Source organism: Vidua chalybeata, chromosome Z, assembly GCF_026979565.1.
Source record: "Vidua chalybeata isolate OUT-0048 chromosome Z, bVidCha1 merged haplotype, whole genome shotgun sequence".
Taxonomy (NCBI): Eukaryota; Metazoa; Chordata; class Aves; order Passeriformes; family Viduidae; genus Vidua; species Vidua chalybeata.
In genome coordinates this window covers 70,467,702-70,488,306 of record NC_071570.1, presented here as the reverse complement: position 1 = coordinate 70,488,306, position 20,605 = coordinate 70,467,702, and the positions used below count along the sequence as shown (strand labels likewise).

At 34.9% G+C, this 20,605-nt stretch overlaps 1 protein-coding gene across 3 annotated transcripts in view; it reads left to right on the top strand.

The window, feature by feature from the left end:
- Window positions 1–20,605, top strand: part of FBXL17 (F-box and leucine rich repeat protein 17) — a 289,124-nt gene that overhangs the window by 24,812 nt on the left and 243,707 nt on the right. For all 3 annotated transcript variants that reach the window (XM_053931275.1, XM_053931276.1, XM_053931277.1), the window contains exons 3-4: window positions 1,653–1,910; window positions 2,605–2,736. In XM_053931275.1, the coding sequence (XP_053787250.1) occupies window positions 1,653–1,910; window positions 2,605–2,736 (390 nt within the window). The remainder of the gene's footprint in view (window positions 1–1,652; window positions 1,911–2,604; window positions 2,737–20,605) is intronic.

Sequence of the window (20,605 nt, the reverse complement as noted above, 5' to 3'; positions counted from 1 at the left end):
TGCAGGAAAGACTTCCTCAGCTGTGTAAGACAAAAATCAAACGGGATTCGTGTTGCTCTCTTGCCCTCTTTGGTTAAAGCTGCCAAATGATGGGTAAATATTTCTGAATGGTAGGATTGTTTTCTTTTAAGATTATTGTCACTTTGGCTGACTACAATATGTACAGATACAAAATGGATGGAATGTTTTCTTTGAAAGGTGATAAGGAAACTTTGCTGTCTGAGCACCCAGGGGCTGCTCTGTCAGCCACACTGGCACCACCTGCTTGGGACTGAAGCCCCTCTGCAGAGGCAGCCCCAGGGAGGTGATGGATGCCCTGCTTGGCTCCCTCCACACCCCACAGTCAGACCATTTTCCTTACTGCCTCGACTTCAGGTTTCCCACAGCAGAGTCTCAGACCTCTGGCTCCTTAAAATAATGTAATCATTGTGCAACAACAGAATAACACCTCAGGCTGGAGGAGGAGGGGCCCAACAAAGGAACGCTTTTATACTCTCATAGTCTGTGCATAGGTACATCTGTGCTCTTGGCTTCTGCTGTATTTCTGAGTGTCCCTCACCTGGCCGTGCCACAGATCTTTGTGTCCTTTGTTGTACAAAAGGCTGGCACCAGTTCATAGCCTTTTGCCTGTGGCTGTGCCACCTGGAGCTCAACTGCACACTGAGCTATGTGCACTGAATGTATTCCTCAACAGTTCTCCCTTTGATTAAATGGACCATACCTGCTAATATATTAAAATGAAAAAAGAAAAGTTTTAAGACATTGAAACACTGCCCTTCCATACAGCATTACTACAAGTAAGAAACATAATGGAATGAAGACTAACACAATTGCCATAGGGCATAAATGATTATCAGTGTGAAATCACATGTATTTCAGTAAACAAAGGCAGTAATATTTGGTGGCTACAAGTTACATAGTTCTGTTATTAGTTGATATTCTACTTTCTGTTGGTTAAATGATATCTGCACTTCTTATGCTAATTAGTCCACATACTCAATCCTTCTGGTCTTTTGGGGGTTGGCTTTTTTGTTTTCTTCCTTATCTAAGAAGTTCTGCCAAATGTCATTGTGGTCTGTGAATTCTGTGTTCTTTGTGTGCACTGTCAGTAGTACATTACTCTCCCTAAGCTTTGTTAACCTTCCCTTGGAGTTGAGGTCATTGAGGCACATCAAGCCCTAAACCTTAATAAGGCAATTCTACCAACAAGTAATTTATCTTTCTAATGCCTGGACATCACAGATAGTCTGTTCATGGCTAAAAAGAGAAGTAGGTCTGTGGTTACCCTTCTAACTCTGGAGCTCAGTCTGGTACTTGAGAACTTCTGTCAAGCTGGGCAACCATTTGGGATTCTTTTTGTGGTGACATAAATTCCTGCAGCTGCCCGTCTTTTCTGTACTTGTCTAGCTGTTGCCTCTGCCTCTGTGAGCTTTATCATGAAACCATCTAGCTACAGACTACATAGTATGCCTGTATGAAGCAAACCAATTACAGTAAAATATTCAGCCATAGGTAGTATTTGTAAAGGAGGTATAGTTTCATTTTTCCTATAGCTCATGGAAATGCATCTTACAAATAGCCATTTTTCTCCTAATGTCATTAAAGATCTTTATGGAAAAAGTTATATATGAGTATTTGTTTTTTCTTTGCAGGTCACTGATGAGCTGTTGGAAAAAATAGCATCAAGAAGCCAGTATATTACTGAAATCAATATTTCTGATTGTCGCAATGTGTCTGATACAGGAGTATGCATTTTAGCAATTAAATGTCCTGGGCTCTTAAGATATACTGCCTACAGGTGTAAACAGCTTTCTGACACCTCTATTATTGCAGTTGCCTCTCAGTGTCCTCTTCTTCAGAAAGTGCATGTGGGCAATCAAGACAGACTCACTGATGAAGGCCTGAAGCAGGTAACCATCCATTCCAAATTCCTTCTGTAAACTTAGTATATTTCAGTTTAGCAAGAAGAAAATACCCTTTCATAGGATTTAATGAAAATTACGAAAAATCTCTGTTTTAAAAGTTGATGTATGGAGACTTTTTTTGGTGCAGTAAATGCTGCTCTCTAGAGACTGCACATACTTTTTTAATTCTTTTTAATGCCCAGGGATTGAATGATCCCTTTTGTAGTTACATGTGCATTTTGACATTCTGTACTTCACTTCTGTTGTATTCAATTTTCCTGAGCTTGGTTGCTATTCAAACCCTGTGTTTAAGTAACTCATTTTTGCTGCATGAATGTTGAAGGTGATTAAGATCTTTATTTGTTGGATGTGCTGGAAGGTTTCATCAACTCTCAGAGAGTGTTAAAGGAGCATTTAGGACTTAGGGTAAATCAAATAAGCTGTTGAGCATAAAGGCATTGTTAGCTACCAGTACACACAGTAAATAACTTAGTTCTTATTTTGTTGACTGTAGTTAGCAACTTCATTTTGTCATATGTGTAATTAGAATCTTTCTTGTTTGCATACAGTGTTTCAAAGCCTGAAAAGAAAGATAATTTTTAATGGGGAGTGGAGAAGCAGAAAAAAATATTTTCTCCCATCTCTTCATTGCAGTCAAATTCTGTTGTTTTTTTTTTCCCTTTGATTTCATTAATTGCAGCTCGGTTCAAAATGCAGGGAATTGAAAGACATACATTTTGGGCAATGTTACAAGATCTCAGATGAAGGAATGATCATTATAGCTAAAGGCTGTTTGAAGCTGCAAAGAATATATATGCAAGAAAACAAATTAGTAAGTACATCATGATTTTATTCTTCCCAAGGCATTTTTTGGTTGTCAAAGCTTTCTCTTGCTCTTTACCCTCTAAAAATTTTCTTTAAAATGGCTGCTTTTTGCAAGTGAATTGCTTAAAAGTGTTCCTGGCTGTGAAAATTGCAATTCTACTGAGATGGCACAGAAGGTGATGCAAAGTACAAGTTAAGCGAAATGTATTAACGTCTTGTTTTTAACATGGTATTTCACAAGTAATTGTTTGGGAGGTGCGTGGTTTGTATAGGAAAATACTTAGTTCATATTGAATGTTTATTTTGTTTCTACAAGTGCAGTAAAAAGTGCAAACAGATAAAAGATTTTTGGAGCTTGGGTTCTTGATTACAAGTGATACACACTGATAATATTTTCTTGAAATATGTCACTTTCTCATCAGGATGGAGTAGTGTGCCTATGCTAGTAGAAGGAAGTTGTTGAGAAGGAACAAAAAAATCTTGCATCCTATTCCAAGCAGTCTCCAAAATGATGGTTTCTATTGTAGAAAGAGAGTGGCTTGCAAATGGTATAGCACAACACTGACTAAGGTTTTTTTTCTAAATTTCATTTTATTTTTTCAAATTTGTTTATTGCAAGAAAGTAAAACTTGTTTGCAGTTGAATTTTTAACTGTCAGCTAACATCGTGGTTATAACCTTTGTTTCAAAAGTGCTGAATTGGAACAAATAAATTGTGTTTGTAAGAAAACGGCATACCTTGTATTCAAGAATCATTTGATATTTGACTTCAAAAAGACAAAGAAATGGTAATGCTAAATATTGGGGTTTTTTAAATATAAACCATTCTCAAATCAACAAAGAAGGAAAAAAGCAGCCAGTTATTGGTTTTGATCAGAACTGTAGAAAGTTGAAAAATAGGAGATAGAGACCTAAACTGAGATTTCTGTGTAGTTTAAATGCAGAAAAAGCCCCTCCTCTTGTATTGAAACACAATCTTGAATATTGTCAAAGCTAGTCCTTCTTACCTTAATACATAAAAAACTTTAAATATAAAAAAGAAAAATAAATTTTCTGAGAAGGCTGGAAGGAAAAACATCTTCCTTCCTTCTCTGGAAAGAGAAAGGTGAGTTAATTAAAATTATCTGTCTTTGAAAGGAAGAGGAAAACCTTCAAGATTTGCGTAGTTGCATGTGAAAGATGGCTTAATTGTAATTAAGAAAGTAGTGTATTTAAATATCTGCATGAGTGCTTGATCATTGGAAAATATGGAGGCAAGGTATTAACTTTCCTTGTAGATGCATCTTAGAGTTCTCATCATTCAAGTTTTTATTCTCTTTGTAGTGTGAAATGTAACCTAAGAAGTTGTTATTGCAGTTAGTAGCACTTAAAGACTTTGTAGTTTTAGTATCTGAAATGTCATCAAAGTTCCTGGTTGAAATGGAGCACAGGAAGTATTTTAATCTTTTTTAAGGCAATCGTGAAATATGTTCTTAACTTGCATTCTACTTGATTGCTTCATTGTTGAAAACATAACATTGATTTTTAATTGCAAATAAGACAAAAATATTTTCTGTCAAATAAATAGGAAATTCCTCTTAACTTTGCCCCTTCTAGTAATTTGTCTAGTGACTTACCAAAAGTGAATTTTTGTCTAGTTTTTCATGAATTTAGTTTCTTTTTATAGTACCTAATTATACTTAAATTCCCACCCATCCTTAATTTTTCACGGGGAAGAAAAAGTCTTGGGGCAAACTTGGTGTAGCTCTGCAAAATTAAAATTCAGATTAATAGATCTTCATATGTACAAATGAAATAAGTTTCGAAGCTGTTATGAACTGCTGAATGAGCTGTTATGTATTGAATCCTTAGAATAAAATAACACTTGAACAATACCATTAGATGACAAAGCTGAAGGAGCTGCTGTGCTTTCCCTTTACTAGGGATGAGAGACTTTCAGATCTTGCTGGCAGTGTAGTTTTGTGTGATGAACCAAGACAACTTTTGAGAGGTTCTTATGCAGTTGTAAAGTAGAAAATTTTACATGCCAAAATAAATTAAAAATACAGAGATTGTTTAGTTGTGGAATTACCTTAAAAGGGAGTAATGGTTGGCAGATGGTTTTTCAAATTCTGTGGGTTACTTTTCTCCCTTCGAAAAAATCTCCTTAATATTTAGTGTGGCATATATTCCTGCTCCTCTAGTGAAGAAGGTGGTTTGGGGAGATATGTGTTGGTGTGTGTGTATTTTTGAAACGAATTAATATTCATTCTCTGAAATCAAAATATTCTGTGGCAAGAAAAGTGTAATTGACGTACAAGGGCTTGGTCTGTGTATTTAAAGTTCATACATTGTCAGTGTGCTAGAAAGAGGACTCCTATTCTTCCCTTTTAAGCAACTACTGTAGCATCCATGTAAATAATATAGTCTTGAGTTTTGCATTTTCTTGTTTATTCCTTTCTCAGAGGTACTTAAAATCATGTATGTGACTCTTACAGGCAATTTCTGTTAATTTCAAAATGTGTAGTGCATTACAGATAGTACATGATGGTTGAGTTTTCATATAGGTTTGTCTCACACTAATGGATTTTACACTTCAAAAATACATCTAGGCAGAGACAACCATCAGCTAAATAATGCCTTTGTGAGTGTTACTTTGCAGTAAAATGTGTGTAGATCAGGCAACACAGTTCAGTTGCTTCATCTGTTGCTAAGTAACTCCATTATCAGACTGCTGAGCAGAAGCAGAGAAAGGAGAATTTATGTTCTGATTGTTGAGTATGCTAGGCATTTCACAGAAAAATAGACCTTTTCCTATCTTTGAAGTGCTGATTATGTCATGGTAATAAGCAAAAGCTGCAATTAATAAATGGGACAAAGGACGTAGGAGGAAAAAGTTAATGTTGCTTGGCTAACTCAACAATGGAAGGTTGTTGTTATTTGCATAACTGTTTAGGATTTTTATCTCTTCAAAACATGTTTATTTTTCCTCTGTCCTTTGAATTACAGAAAATTATATGCTGAGCCTCTTCTCTGAAGCATCCTGGCCAAATTGGGAACCTAGTTAAAAAAAAAAAAATTGTAGGACTTATGAAGTGCCACTGTGTGGTCTCTCTTGATCTGCCCCCAAGCAGTCTGATGCAATTGAATAATCTCACAGAATTTCAGTGTAAATGGAAGAACAGGTTATAGCTCTGTCCAGACAAAACTAGAAAATGTCTTAATTTCTTGGCTGAGTTTAATTGGATTTCTTATTTTATGGTTGTGACTGGTATGGTATGCTATAACTTCTGTGTTTGCATTATGTGAATGTTCAATTTGAATGAAGCTGGTGGGTTAATTTCATTGTTATCTTTGTACCAATTGCTGTTTTTAATCTTTCCACCTGACACAAAGAGTACTTAGCTTAGGTGCAAAGTCAGAGTACTGTTCCACCCTAACGTTTAATACTCTTGCTGAGACACAGAGTGGGGGTACTTCACCTGAATGGCTTCTATTGCAGTAGAAGGGTGGAGTCCTAAAATGTTTTAAAGGTTTTGTGAGATGCAGAACTCAGTGATTACAGGGATTACAGTGCACCCAAATGAAAGGTTATCTCCAGAAGCTTTTGTACAAGCTGTTTTCCTTATTTCAAATAGAGGAAATCTAGATTTAGGAACTCAGTGTAGAGCTGGAGAAAACTCTTCTCCACTTAACCTGAAGCTTAACAGGTGGTAGTTACAAGTTTGTTCCTTCCTATTCCATGCAGTGTTTGTGGTTTTTTTGGTTTTTTTTTTTTTTGGTTTTTGTTTTGGTTTTTTTTTTGTGTGTGTTTTTTTGTTTTTTTTTTTTTTTTTTTTTTTTTTTGTTTTTTTTTTTTTGTTTTGTTTTGTTTTGTTTTGTTTTGTTTTTATTTTTTTTTGTGGTGAACTAGATATGGGTAATGAGAGAGACCTCCTAAAGATAAAGAGAGGTGGAGTTTTAGATATTGTAAGAGAATGACAACATTCCTATCTCTATACTTTGTTCCCCTGCTTTCTTTTCTCTTTTACAAGCTATTATAGTAGCTGCTGTGGCAGCACTTCTTCCTTTCCAATAAAATAATGTTGTGAAGTGGATCCTTAAAGGCAAATAATACATTTGATGGTCCCCACATATGTTCATTAAGACAGTTAGAATATAACTTGACCATGTTTCTGTTTCTTTGTTAGACTCTTGAGTCTTCAATTTCAAGATAACCAAGTTTTGGCCCAGTTGGCAGTATGCTTGACATGCGATGACACTTTAAGTACATATTTTACAGGTGGCTATTTAGCAGTTTTTTAAGATGATGATTCTGCTTGCTTACCTTTGCAGTTTGCAGCAGACAAGAGTTTAAATTCTAGTTAACTGTGATGCTATGTTTGATAGAAACTACAATGCTTAAGATATGTGAAAAATATGCTTTACTTTCAGTAAAAAAGAATTAAAGCAGACTAAACAGAATATTCCAGTTTTGTCACACATTTAAACAGTTAACATATGCTTTTACAGCATTGATTGGAAACAGCTTAGTATAAAATGCATACTAAAAATAAACTTAATTCTCATATTTTCTGAAAAAACAGTATTGTGTAAGCTGATACATTTATTTTTGTCTTTTAATGATATTCCCCTCCCACTTCTGTTTTTACTTTGGGAATAATTTCCCTTCCTGTTTCATACCTGTGTTCTACAAAACACTTACTTCAGCATTGTGCCTTGTGTCACAAACATTGAGAAGAGAGATTATTTGCTTTGACTTTAACCTAGGAAAATTGTTTCAGGAAGAAAGTATTATAAGGCATATAAACTGTGCAGTGTCAAATGTTTAGAATGTATGGAAATAACTTACTTTGTTTCAATGGTAACAGGTAAATGAAAGAAATTTTTTGGGAAAAATATTCCAAAAGATTGTAATTTCCCTGTCTTTTTTCAATCCCCCACAATATATTCCATATGCTATTTCTCCTTTTACATGTGGTTGCTGAAAACTGTTCTACTTGAAGAAATTTCAGAAAAAGAATTGATTTCCCATGTTTCTGCAGGCATACTTTCCCAATATACTTTTGAACCACTTTATTTCATTATTTGAAGTTTTGAAAAGAACTGTAGTTGTTCCAGACTTTCCCCTTTAATTACTATTTTTACAATTAAACCCCCATGTTCAGAAGGACCTAGTTTCTGGTTTTCTTTGCAGACACAAGCACCTCCTTCTTCTTCAGATGTGACCTAGGTTTCCTTCAGTAGAATCTCGGACATTGGATTTATAAAAATAACAGGTTTAATAGAGATACAGCATCAGGTCAGCGAAGGTTGGGTGCCTTCAATTGCCTTCAGAACAAAGAAAAACCCAGGCAATTATACCTTTATGACTTATGCCTCCACCTCTCACACACTCGTCTCATGCCTTGATCTAATGGTGATTTTTGGTTTGTGGTCTTCTAGCACTTTCCTGGTTTCTTTCTCCATGTCCACCACACAGGCAGGCCCTTGATTTCTTGTGTCACTGAGTTACAGCTTCTGCTGACAACGGTAGCCTCCTTATTTTCTGTTTCTTTTTTCAGGTGCACCTGCACACTGGCAGAGGATGGAAAGCTAAAAAACCACTAGTCTTAATATAATAAACATTGCCTAGCAACAACCAAAATGTCACTATGTTATCAATATTCTTTTCATACTAAAGCTAAAGCACAGCACTGTACCAGTTCCTAGAAAGATGACTAAGCAAATTAGTTATTCTGGATGAAAGCATATATAGGTCTAAGTTCACAGCTCCTGGCCTAAGGCTTCAGCAAATCCAGCTACTGATGCTAAGCAAGCAGCACACTAAATCTCACAGCTTTGTAACTTCATGTAGCTCATCCTACTTAGGACTTGTTTATGCTGAATGACCAGCATCTCTCAATAACTAGTTACTTGCTAGAAGTTTATATACATATTTAGGAAGTTTGTGGAGTCATGGAATAGTTTGGGTTGGAGGGAACTTTAAAGAGGTGTGGTCCTAACCCCACTACCACTACACCAGTAGGCCAGGTGGCTCAAAGCCCCATGCAACCTGTCCCCTTCCAGGCATGGGGCAGTCCACAGCATCTCTGGATAACCTGGTCCAGTGCCTCACCACCCTCACAGTAAAAGACTCTGTACATACTGAGATGGATTTCTCTCTTGTGTACACTTTGTATCATAGCTTTGGATAATGATGTTTCATCTTCTGTCAAGTACTAAATTAGAGATTTCTAAAGCAAAAACCTCGTGCAGCTAGCATGCTGGTAGTATGCACTAGTAAGGATGAAGTCTCTCTTGTATTTTAGTTTCTCAAACACTTTACATACACACCAGAACCACCTAATGTACCATAAAGGTAAGGTTCAGAATTTTAAAAATGTGTTTTACAGCTATACTGATACTAAGATGAGGTGTGATGCTTCCATGAAAACTATATAAGACATCTGTCTGGAAGTAAAAATGCTATGGAAAAGTTTGTCTTTTGACAAGCTCTTCTGAAGCATTTACTTTATTATTTTTTTAACAACATAAAATGATTCAGTCAATTTCTTAGAAACCTTAGAGTTCAGCTTTTTTTTGTCTTTTGTCTTTTTTTGTTTAGATCTGTTGCATTTTGCCTTGGGAGTTTCTGTAATAGTGTTACTGCAGTGAAACATTTATGCCAAGTTTGATGTTAATAGAAGGGAAAAAGGCAAATCTTGTGTACATGTGCATAAATCAGCTACATGTATCTTCTGTAAAGGCATTAGAACCACAGTGCAGCTTCAATTTTCAATATAACTTTCTGTAAGTACTGTGTCTGTAAACACAGTGCGGTGTTGTCACCCTTAGGTGGCGGCATTGACTTTGTAGTGGTGACGAGCTCCCTGCCCAAGCTGTGGGGAATTACCAATGCATGGCAGATAATTTCAGGTTCCACAGACCCTGTGTTCGCTTCAGCTGCAGGATTGCTATCAGAGTAATTCTTAAGTGTCTCAAAAAGGTCAGCTGTATGGTTTCACCACTTTCTGCTTATTTTCTATTGTTTATTTTTAGACAGGTACTGCATTTCGATGGTGTGCGTTTATTTGACATGTACAGTGTGTGTGTATACACATTTAAAAGCCACCAACAACTGGAGTTGTAATCTATATTGCTGCATTAATTAGACTTTTTGACTCTTGTCAGGTTACATATGGTTGATTATTGGCTGTACCTTCTCTACTGTTTAAAAAATTTCCAGTTTTAATATTGATATAAAATTAGGTATTATACCACTTAAAGCATTTCTTTGAGCCGTAATTTGTTACCACTTTTAATAAACATTCTACATATAAAAGTGTGTGGTACTTATACTATAGATTAATACAAAGACAAAGAAGTGAGTGGTGGAATGAATGAGTGGAAAAGTGGGTGATACAGAACTTTTTTCTACTGTTTGGTCAGCATTATAAAGTGATCATTCATTTGATACTTGCAGATGATGTATTTTGCATATAATTTTAATAAAGGTTAAATGGATTTATACATTCATGTGACATCTTTTTATGCCTGTGCATTAATGGCTTGCATGTTAGTGTTGTACATTAAACTTAGGAAGAACTGTAACAAACAATGTTCTTGCTGTTGAAGATGCTGGTATTGAATGTTCAAATGGATAGAGGTAATGCAAAAATCCTAAATGCAATATACAAGCAAATTTCAGCAAGTTGTGAGTTTTAAATTTTGAGTTAGAATGTAGGCACTTCCACTTTTTTGTTTCTTTTGTGTGCTTTTTGGCTGCTCTTGTTGTTAAATTAGTTATTTGATCTTTTGATTAAAAACTTGATGACCAGGAATTGATAGCTGAATATGGAGCCTTTTCAGTTGTTTGAAAGACCCATATTTAGTTGTTCTTTGGGATCAGTAGTATTACAGGACTTTAGTCACAAGCCAAAGTCCATGATACTAGAGTGAAAAATCCTTCCACTAAAATATAGGCTGCTAGATATTAAAGTTACCTAAATGGAGCTTAAATTTCTGTAGTTTGTTTGTTTTCTTGTTGGGGGTTATTGTTTGTTTACTTGTTTTATTCTGGTGGTATTTTGTGTCAAAGAGAGCACTGGCAAACTCCAGATGAATCACTTGTAGGTTCTTCATCTTTTAAGTTGGTATCTTGACTCATGTTGTGCTTTGTAAGATTCTTCATCCATTCGCTAAGGATAGCAATAAAGTCAAAACTGATAATATTTCTTCCAGTGAGCTGTGATGCTTACTGAAAGAGATCATAAGTATGATGCTGTGAAGCAAATCCCTTAAAACTGTCAGAATCATTATTTTAAAATAGTGGTAATTTGCATCAATCAAAGATAATACAAATATGTTTTTATTTGTATGTGACATAATCTTAAAACAAGATTATGTAAAAGTAATGAATGACAGGCAGGCATCTTTATTTATGTAACTTCTTTCCAGCAAATTTCAGTTGCACTTTTTTATCTTTATGAAGCTAGAAGAATGAACTTGTCAAATTTCTGAAGCTGTGGGAAAACACTTTTGTTTCCCAAAGAACTTCACTGTAACTTGCATAGGTTACAGTTTTCAGTATGAGAGGTCAGATCATTAGGATACAAGTTCTACAAATGTCTACATTCCCTCTTCTCATCTTTCTATAGTGACTGACACCTGGGAGCACATATGTAAATGTGTGCTCTCTGTGGCTATCTGGAGGTGCTCTTCCAGGTAGTTATATTTTCCAAAATGCTACATTGTTGGTAAACAGTGTTACAGGGCAAATTGAATAGGCATGGAGACCGAACTGCTGAAGTCATCCTAAATACTATCTTTTTTGAGTCAAGGTTAAATTCTTAAAAGTTTTGAACTGCAACATCAGTCCCCCTGGTGGATAAATTTTTACATTTATACTTGGATTTACACTTAAATTGCAAATTTATCATTCATACGCACTTTATGCACTTTCATCCTAGGAATTACAGTGCTATTTATTTTAGAATTTACTATGGCCTTTCAGCTGTCATTGTTTTTTTAATCCAGAATGATAATAAAAAACTGTGTTTGTCTGAACATAGTTACTGTTGCAGTTATTGTAACTAATTTTGAACATCCTATTCCACTTTCCAGAACTATGTGTAGCTTTGCCCCAGTATTTTTAGGAGTCCTTAGCTTAGTGTTCCTCCTTTTCCTTGTTTTGTATAGTTTGTTTTTTTTTAATTCATATTTTTCAGTAGTAACTATTAAAAGTTCTGTTGTATCTAAGACTTTCCCTAAAAATTGTCTTGCTGACATGATCCTCAGACACCAACTTGTGGTTGTCTCCATTTGGTCTTCTTGTTCCATAACATCCAAATTTGGTTTGTTCAGTTTTTTTTTTTTTTTTTTTTTTTTTTTTTTGTGTATGTCTCTCTGGGAATTGTCCATTATTCTGTCATTATACAATTAAATTACAATTTTCTAAACCAGCAAAAATTATTTTTAATTCTTTCAAGTTTTTGTGAGATTTATGTATATACATACATAAACACACACACACACACACACACACACACACATATATATATATATATATATGTATGTATGTATGTGTGTATTCTCACTGTTACCGTACTGATTCTCCTCCCCATCCCACTGTGGGTAGTGAGCTGCTGCCTGGGGTTAAACCATGGCAGTGGAGAAGATTGTGCTGGTGTTCCCTCTACTACCACCTTGGTAAAATTACAAGTATACTTTAAGAATATTTTTTTCTGAAACATCAAAATGTGAATTAGAAAAAAAAAATCTGTATTACAATATCATTTAAAATATCAAATATGATTGGGAAGTACTTATTTTTAAATATTTTTCTTCTTAAACACAGAGAAAAAACAAAAAAAAAGCCCTCCAAGGGTAAGGTTTTTATAAAGTATTTTTATTTTCCTCACTCCCAAAACAAAAAACTACTGGGTTTGGTAGATGGGTCAATGGGCCAACTTTATTGTGGGTGAGCATGCATTGCCAGCAGAAGTTTTCCAGAAGCCTTTCTGGGACTGCTTCCAAGGACTGCATTTTTGCAGTAGTGATCGCATGTGGTGCTGCTGTTGGAGGTTTAGCTGTGCCTCTGCCGTGGCCTCCCTCATTAACACATGAGCCCTGTGCCCAGAGGATTTGCTGGTAGGCCTTGTGTGTATGGAGCTGTCACCCTCCTGATGCTGTCTGTGGTTTTGTGCTAGAGGTACAGCCGGACAGTTCACTGCTGTCAGGATTTGCAGCAAGGTGTAGGTGTGACAAAAGAGGTGTTTGCTTTGCATGAAATGTCAGCTTTGCAACTCTCTTCATCTGCACTGCATTTGCATCTGCAATTCTCTTATTGTATTTCCCAGTCTGTTAATGTTTGGAGACTTTAGAGCTTTTAAAAGATGCTTTTATAAAAGCAATTTTATAATTTTCTTTAGAGTAGTCTTGAAGTTTTTTGATATCTTTTTTGATTTGCTCTTTAAAGTATGTGAAAATGAAAGTTGTTGGTTGCACTGAAGTTATTGGATTGTTTTGGTGGGAAGTGGAATGTTTGCTGTTAATCTTGTGCAGCTTCTTGAAAATACAGGGAATTATTCAGCTATGTAGAGAATACTTATATTGTATAAAATGAATGAGAGATTTGTGACTGTATTCTTGAAATTGGATGATTTCAGCTACTACATAAGGCTGTTTAAATATATTTGTTATTTCAGAAAGATGGGAATTTCTAGAATGAAATAGTAGTTGATGATTTCTGTGGTTTTAGGCATTTCTAAAAATACCTTAATGGTGCACACTTCAAAAAGTTATACTTTATAGGTTTCAGAACACCTCTATCTTGTACTGTTTTCCTTCATTTTTAGTATATCTTTTGCATCTCAGAAAACCTTAGAAAATGTATTCTTCCTATAAAACTCATTCTTGAGCTAATGTGCTGGGGTTTTTTAAAATGTCTCTTAGCACTGTACAGTCTGGAAAACACTGTACTGTTAATGTTGCTCCTAGACTACAATTTCTCCAGGTTTTGAAGTATTTGCAACAAAGTTTCAGGAAGTTTTGGAGTGCTTTTAATGAGATAGAAATAGTGTGAGTGTTTACTGTATGTACATCTTGTAGCTGTCCTGTGCTTTTTCGCTTTTCTTTTTTAGTCTCGCTTGGGAAAAGTGTTGCAAATAAACTGTTATGGAAGGATTGCTACAGCTGACCTTTTGTTTTTTTCAATTGTGATACTAGTCCTCTGTGAAATGATGTGAAACTGTGGTGCCCGTAGAGATAAGTGGTAGATGTTATTTCTTTTGCTGGGAGAAAAGCTGTGTGGACAGTGAATTTTAAACTTGAATGGCACTACTTTCTTACTAGTTCTGTTATACAAATGGAAAATTAGGAGGACAATCATCCCTTGGCAGAAGTAGTTTTTTGTAAGGCAACAAAATTCTTGTGATTTCTCTGGTAGGATTGTCACATCCTGTGAAGGCCACTAACTGCCTCCTCTGTATGCTTCGTTCTGTAGTGGCGGAAGTTATCTGGAAATTCCAAACTTCTCTGAAGGTATTCCAGCCATTTCAGATACTTTGGCAGTGGTCTAGTTGTTGTTTTCATGCTGGTGACAGTTGTGCTGCATTACAACATAAACTCAGGTAGATCATTGTTTTCCTCTCCTATAAAGCACTCTCTCCTGAGACTGAAAAGTATGATAGCCTGGATTTTCATGGTGAGATACTGCTGGTTTAGTTCATTGGCTTGTGCTTTTACATGGCTATAGTGATTCTTGGAAAGAGATCTGATATATCTGTGAACTGACACCCTCCCAAAATAAAATTTGGGTGAGGTATTGCAAAAAGCTGCTATGCTAAGTTCTTTATTTTTATTGCTAACTTTGGCCAGCTAGTAATTTCCTCTAAACTTAAGAAGATGATCATAGTGCAGTTTCTACATTAAAGTACAATATTGAAACAAATATTTTAAGCTCCTGCACTCAAGCTACAAGTATTTGTAAGGAAAATTTCAAGTATATTTTAATTAAGAAGTATATCCAGATGCCTATTTTGACTATTTTTGTAAATTTTAAGTTATTTACTTAGTAATGCATAGAAATGTGGTGATACTAATTCAATCATTTGTAATGTCTAGGTATTTTGTGTCTGCAGAACAATGTCTACTTGCCATTTAGCAATAGATTTTAAGTTTGAAGATGGACAAGGTAATAGAAGGTGATTAAAGATACTAAATGCACATTAAAGACAGTTGAAAACTTGGTGGTTTTTGTGGTATAAGCTCTTTTGATCTGAAGAGTATCTCTCTGTAGTTGGTTTGCATTTAAATCCTACTAGCTGTGCAGAAATTTTGTAGTACAATATGTATATAAATGCTCCACTATATTTAGCATGCTATTTGAAGAAAAAGAATTTAAATATTTTATTCTATAATATTATCTGGCTTATATTTTCAAACAATATTTGCAAGTAAAAATGTAATATTTTTGTCCAGCAATTAAAAAAAAATTAATATATTCTTCTTGAATTAAACATGTTCCATGTCTTTCTGTGTCTGGTCCTTTTAGGAAATGCTGCTTTGAAAGAAGTCAAACTTCAATGCACAATAAAAGACAACAGGCAGATTAAGTATTTAGGTACCTCGACTTATGAATGTGTACCTCAATAAATTGTTCTTTTAATCTGGTAATTCAGTTAAAGATGTCATTCTATATGTATCAAATCTGCCATGCGTGAAGTGGTGTGCTAGAGCTGTGTTTACTAGGACAGGCAACTTCTGCAGCAGTTAGTCTTCGTCACAGGAGACTGCGCAGCTCTTTCATCTGTTTAATTCTCCAGGTATATTTGTTCCTGGCAGATTTGGCTATCTTAAAAGTACTGTTCATTTTTTTTTTTTCAGGTAACACTGCAAATTATTTTCTTTGCTTAACATAGTAGGTGGAACTATTACTGTTTTGACTGGTTAACCAGTTTGTAATTGTATTCAGAAGGCATATGATTATGGTTTTCTTGATTTTTTTTTTTCCTGACTTGTTTTCTTGTCTTGCAGGAAAGACAGGCTCCTGAATGTAAGGAGTAATTACTAATGTTTTGCACCACAAAATCAACATTTTTGTAAAAGCAGCTGTTGATTCTGAAAACAAATATTATTGAAGAATTGCCAATTAATTTCCTATTGCAGTCACTGCAGTTTGTAGTACTTGCATAAATGTAACATTACAATTTCTGTTTTCCTTACATTTTCAGTTGCATATAGCTTTCCTTTGCTTTTTACTTTAGACAGAAATTCTCCTTCTAGCTAGGGAGAATGTGTGTGTGCCAGTCTTTCATTTAGAGAAATTCTCATTTTTCACAAAAAAATAAGAGATCTCTATGAATATCTCCTTATGAATCCTTAAAATTCAGGTTTTTTCTACACTAGTTAACAGGGGAACCCACAGCAGTATGACAGATGTCCTTTTGCTGTTTTATTATCCTTTGAAAAACACAGCTTGCCTATGTTCAAACCCAGGTTTGAGGAGAAACATTGTTCTTTTCTGTATATACATGTCATCTATACTGAAGATAATTTATTTTGAGATGGATTACTTAGATGTATGTAGAGCAGTGTGACATGACTTGGCATAGGATAAACATTTTCTGTTCAGAGTGTGGAAAGGTTTGGTGGGGCTACCTGGTATTTCTTTCACTACTTGCTATGGTCTGCTCTAAGTGTAGGATCAAATAAAAGCAGGCAATAATAGTTTTTGTGTTGTTTTGTCTTGGTTTACTTTTGCTCATCTATGCTTTGTTCCTTGGTCGTTTTATGAGAGGAACGCGGGAAAATAAGGAAAGCTCTTGACTCTCTTTGGTCTTGTCTGAGAGGCTTTCCATCCCTGTGGTAAAAATCAGTGGATGACATTGATTTTTTTTTCTTTTTTTTTTGGCAGCTTTAACTAATATATCTAGATTTTGTCTTGAAAAAAAATGAAGTTCCTTGGTGATAGGTTTTAGGTAGAATTTTTTGCTTGTTTGCTTTTGAGGTTTGGGGGTTTTTATGATCATTTGGAGAATATGGCTTGGGGATTAAAGAAAACGAGAATTCTGGAAAAGCCTTGCTGCTGAAATTTGCAAGATGATTAAAAAAACTTGCTTTCTGAGAAGTCATGTGTTCTCTGATACTGAAAAGAGACTTTACAATGGATGTTGTGAACTTCACTCCTACTTTTTCCATGGTTCTCCCCTAAAGTTGAAGCTTGGCTTAATCAAATGACAGATCTGTTATAAGTGATGCTGCTCTCCAAATACGTGCAGTCTTACAGACGATTCTGGATTTTTTTCTGCTGGAAAAGAGTGGGGATTGGCAGTCAGATTTTCCCCAAACTCATGTTTCTTTGCCTTTTTTTTTTCACCTATTTCTGGGACATGTTTAAGTCATTGATGTTATTAGTACTATTTCTGAGAGTGAATGTAAGCCATTTTTATTATAGAGGATTGCTAATTTGTGCTCCACATGATCTTGTCTTTAAAATGAAAGATTACTAAACTAATAGATGAGTGTGGAATAAAAGGAATAGATCATGAGCATCAGACTAACTTGGAAAAATTAATTCTTGTACATGTTCCCTGGTGTATAGTTCCTCAAAATAAAAGGAGGAGGGGGAAGCCACATCTTAAGACATTGAGTCTGAAGATAAGAATTATGAAAAATGGTTTTGGATTCATCTTTAGCAGTGAAATCTCATACAGCTATACAGCACAATATGAAAAATTATTTTACTGCTGAGCTGGAATATTTTTGCCATAGGTAGACTTTGGCCATATAGATTGCATGTCTAAATTCTCACTGATATTTTCATGTTTTATTCTATGCTACCATTTTATAAACATTTGCTGATGGATTTTGATGGTAGAAAAATATCTTTAAAAAGACAAACTTGTTTAGCAGAGTAAAGATTAAGAAATTGCTAGTAGACAGGTGGTCACTCAGTGATAGTGCAGCATTTATAAATTTGTGAACTTATCACTGAATTGACATGTATTCCAGTGCCTTGATGAAATCTAGTCTATTATATTAACACAGTGTTTTTTATCAACTGAACCAAAAGTCTTTATTAGTCGGTTTTGAAACAATTTCTGTGTGAATTTATGAGCCTAAATCAGTACTTTGACTGTTTAGAGGTGAATTACACAGATGGAGAAGTTTTAAGTTACTCACTATCCCATAGCTGCTCTTTGTACTGCTCTTGAATTGTTGTGATTAAAGGTATTTTGGTGTGCCATATGCATTTTGTTGTTTGTTTTCCTCATAAACACTAACTTAATATTATGTAAATAGTTTAAATATAAATTTATAAAATATTTTGATTTAAAGTTAGTTGGGGTAAATTATATGCATCTGTGTAAGGTGAAGACCTCTCCTATGTCAATTTTCTTTTTTAAAGCACAACACACCACATTGTTTGTGAGTTGCACAACTCACAAATCACAGCTCATTGCCAATGTGTGAGGAGTTCTGATGGATGGAGGCTGACAGTTCAACTGTAATATTCTATTCCTGTTATTAAGAATGTGTTTTTTTCTGACCACTGTGGACTGCTTCAGGGGATGGTGTGGTGTGAGGGAGGAAAGGTGCAATTTTCCTCTACTTAATTATTGTACATTTCAGGGGAACTGTTTATTTGTTGCTGTAATTGAAGTTGGTCTATGGAATAGTTTTAGAGTAACTTATCTTTTGAAAACTGTCCCTGCTCTCCAGTCAAAGGAAAACAGGATTTCAAAGATTCTGATAAATGAAAAAATTAGACTCTTCTGTTGATTGAGAATTTTGGTTTAACAGTAACAGCATTAAATGCTGACCTCGATTAAAAATAAAAAAACACCCTAATATATTGAAGATGTTATTTTTTGATTCCTCGTAAAGCTATACTTTTGTATAACCATATTTTTTCTTTACCATTTCTCTTCTGAAATTGAAATGATTTTTGCAAAGGTTTTATCCTTGTTATTGAGTCTAATCTAGTTGTTACACAAATAGCATGTCATTTAGTAGCTAACTCTTTTTTTTCTATATAGTGCAAGTGGTATTGAAAATGTTTACTGAAAATTATTATTTGTCTCACAAAGATTTTAAATGTTTTTTCTTTTTATTCTCTCTTGAAAACTGTTTGAAGGAGGCAAAGGGCTTCTGTCTTTGCAGACCATTCCTTTTCAAATTCAAGTAGTAGATTACAATTATGATGCAACCCCATAATTTTCACCTTGTTGTTATTCAGTGTTATTGCAATCCTTTAAAGTTGACTGAAGTGATCTTTTTCCCCTCAAGCAGTCCTTCTTTTGAACACTTTTGTCTTTGCCTTATGTACTTTCGCAGTTTATTTTCAGTTTTCACTTGCTATCATTGAGTTTGTTCAAGGTCAGTTTGTTTAGCTTTATCTGTCTGATACCATTAACACTAGCATCCTTACCCAGTAACAATAAACAAGGTTTCAAAAAGATTGTTGTTTTGCACCAGAATGGGTGTTAAGACTTCATTAACAGATATGAGAAATTATGAGCATCAATCCCTGAGGTATCACCCCAAGTTGGTAGTAAGATCTGCTCTGCTCTGCACAAAGCAGTTACTCAGTAGGATGCAACCTGCAGCGTCAGTCATACCTTCCTGCAGGTATGTGGGGGCTGTTGGATTGTGGGTTTTTCTTTTCCCCTACATACCCTGTCATACAGAGAGATGTCCACTGTGATGTGTCACTGCTCTTTGCAGTTGATCATCTTTTCCATTAAAGTTATAATTTCAATCAACTTTTAATCTGTTTCTGGGAAAGTGTCTAGCTCTATGTATCTGCTGTCTTTCTAATTATTACTTTAATTGTCTTTCAAGAATGCTGAACTTAAGTTTTGTTATTTTTTCCTTTGTCTGAGGAATTGTTTTTTTAATTCCAGAACAATTGAAGTATTTGTTATTTAGGCTTTATTTAAAGCTTCACATAGGCTACCATATGCAAAGATAGTTCATCAGTTTGCATCCTGTGCATTTTGTTTTATTCTGTTCAGATAAGCCAAGAAATATTTAAGATACTTTTTGTCTCATTTTCCTCAAGTATTTCCAATGTTTTTGTCATCCTTATGATTTTCTTTAAAATTCTGCAGCTTTGTATCTAAATTCAAATCAGAGAGAGATCTATTCCATTTTAATTCTCACAATTTTGTATACTTGTCCTCCCTGTATTATTTTGTTTTGAAGACCTATTTTTTACCCATTATTTTCATCTAGTAACCCACTTGTAGGTTAAATAAAAACCCATTTACAACAAAGATGATGTAGGAATAAACACTCACAGATGATGTAGGGATAAACACTGACTGAATTATCAGACAAAATGTGATTGTTTTATTTGAAAAAGCTGAATTTTGCCAAGAAACCATAGTTATATTAAAACCTATGAAAATCATCGTCTTAAGGTAGCCAGCTCCTTTAAATACAGTGCAGTATTCCTTAAGGAGAAATTGTAGTGCCTTGATGTTCCCAATTAGTGCCTTGCACAAATTCTGACAAATCTGTTGTCATGACTTCCTGTAACTGTTACAATTGTTGTGTGACCTTGCAAGGATGGACTTGAGTAAATCTTTCTGATGCTAATGTAGTGACCTGGAGTTTCTTGATGGAAAAGGGCTGAAAATAGGAGAGCTTATTTTCTATGTATTCTTTCTGTTCATTTCAGGATTATTCCAGGGAGCATGTGGGAATGTCAGCAAGTTATGATGCTCTATTGCTGTGCAAAATTATCTTGCCATGAAAAGTTCAGCAGGCCTCCAAAGAGTCCAGCTAGTTTCTGGAGTTTGAGTGATACTTTTGAGAGTCAATAATTGGAAAGAATAGTTGAATTTCCAACAGAACTTAGTTAAAAATTAATACTGACTGCAGGTACTGATTTCTGAATTGTGTAAGAGT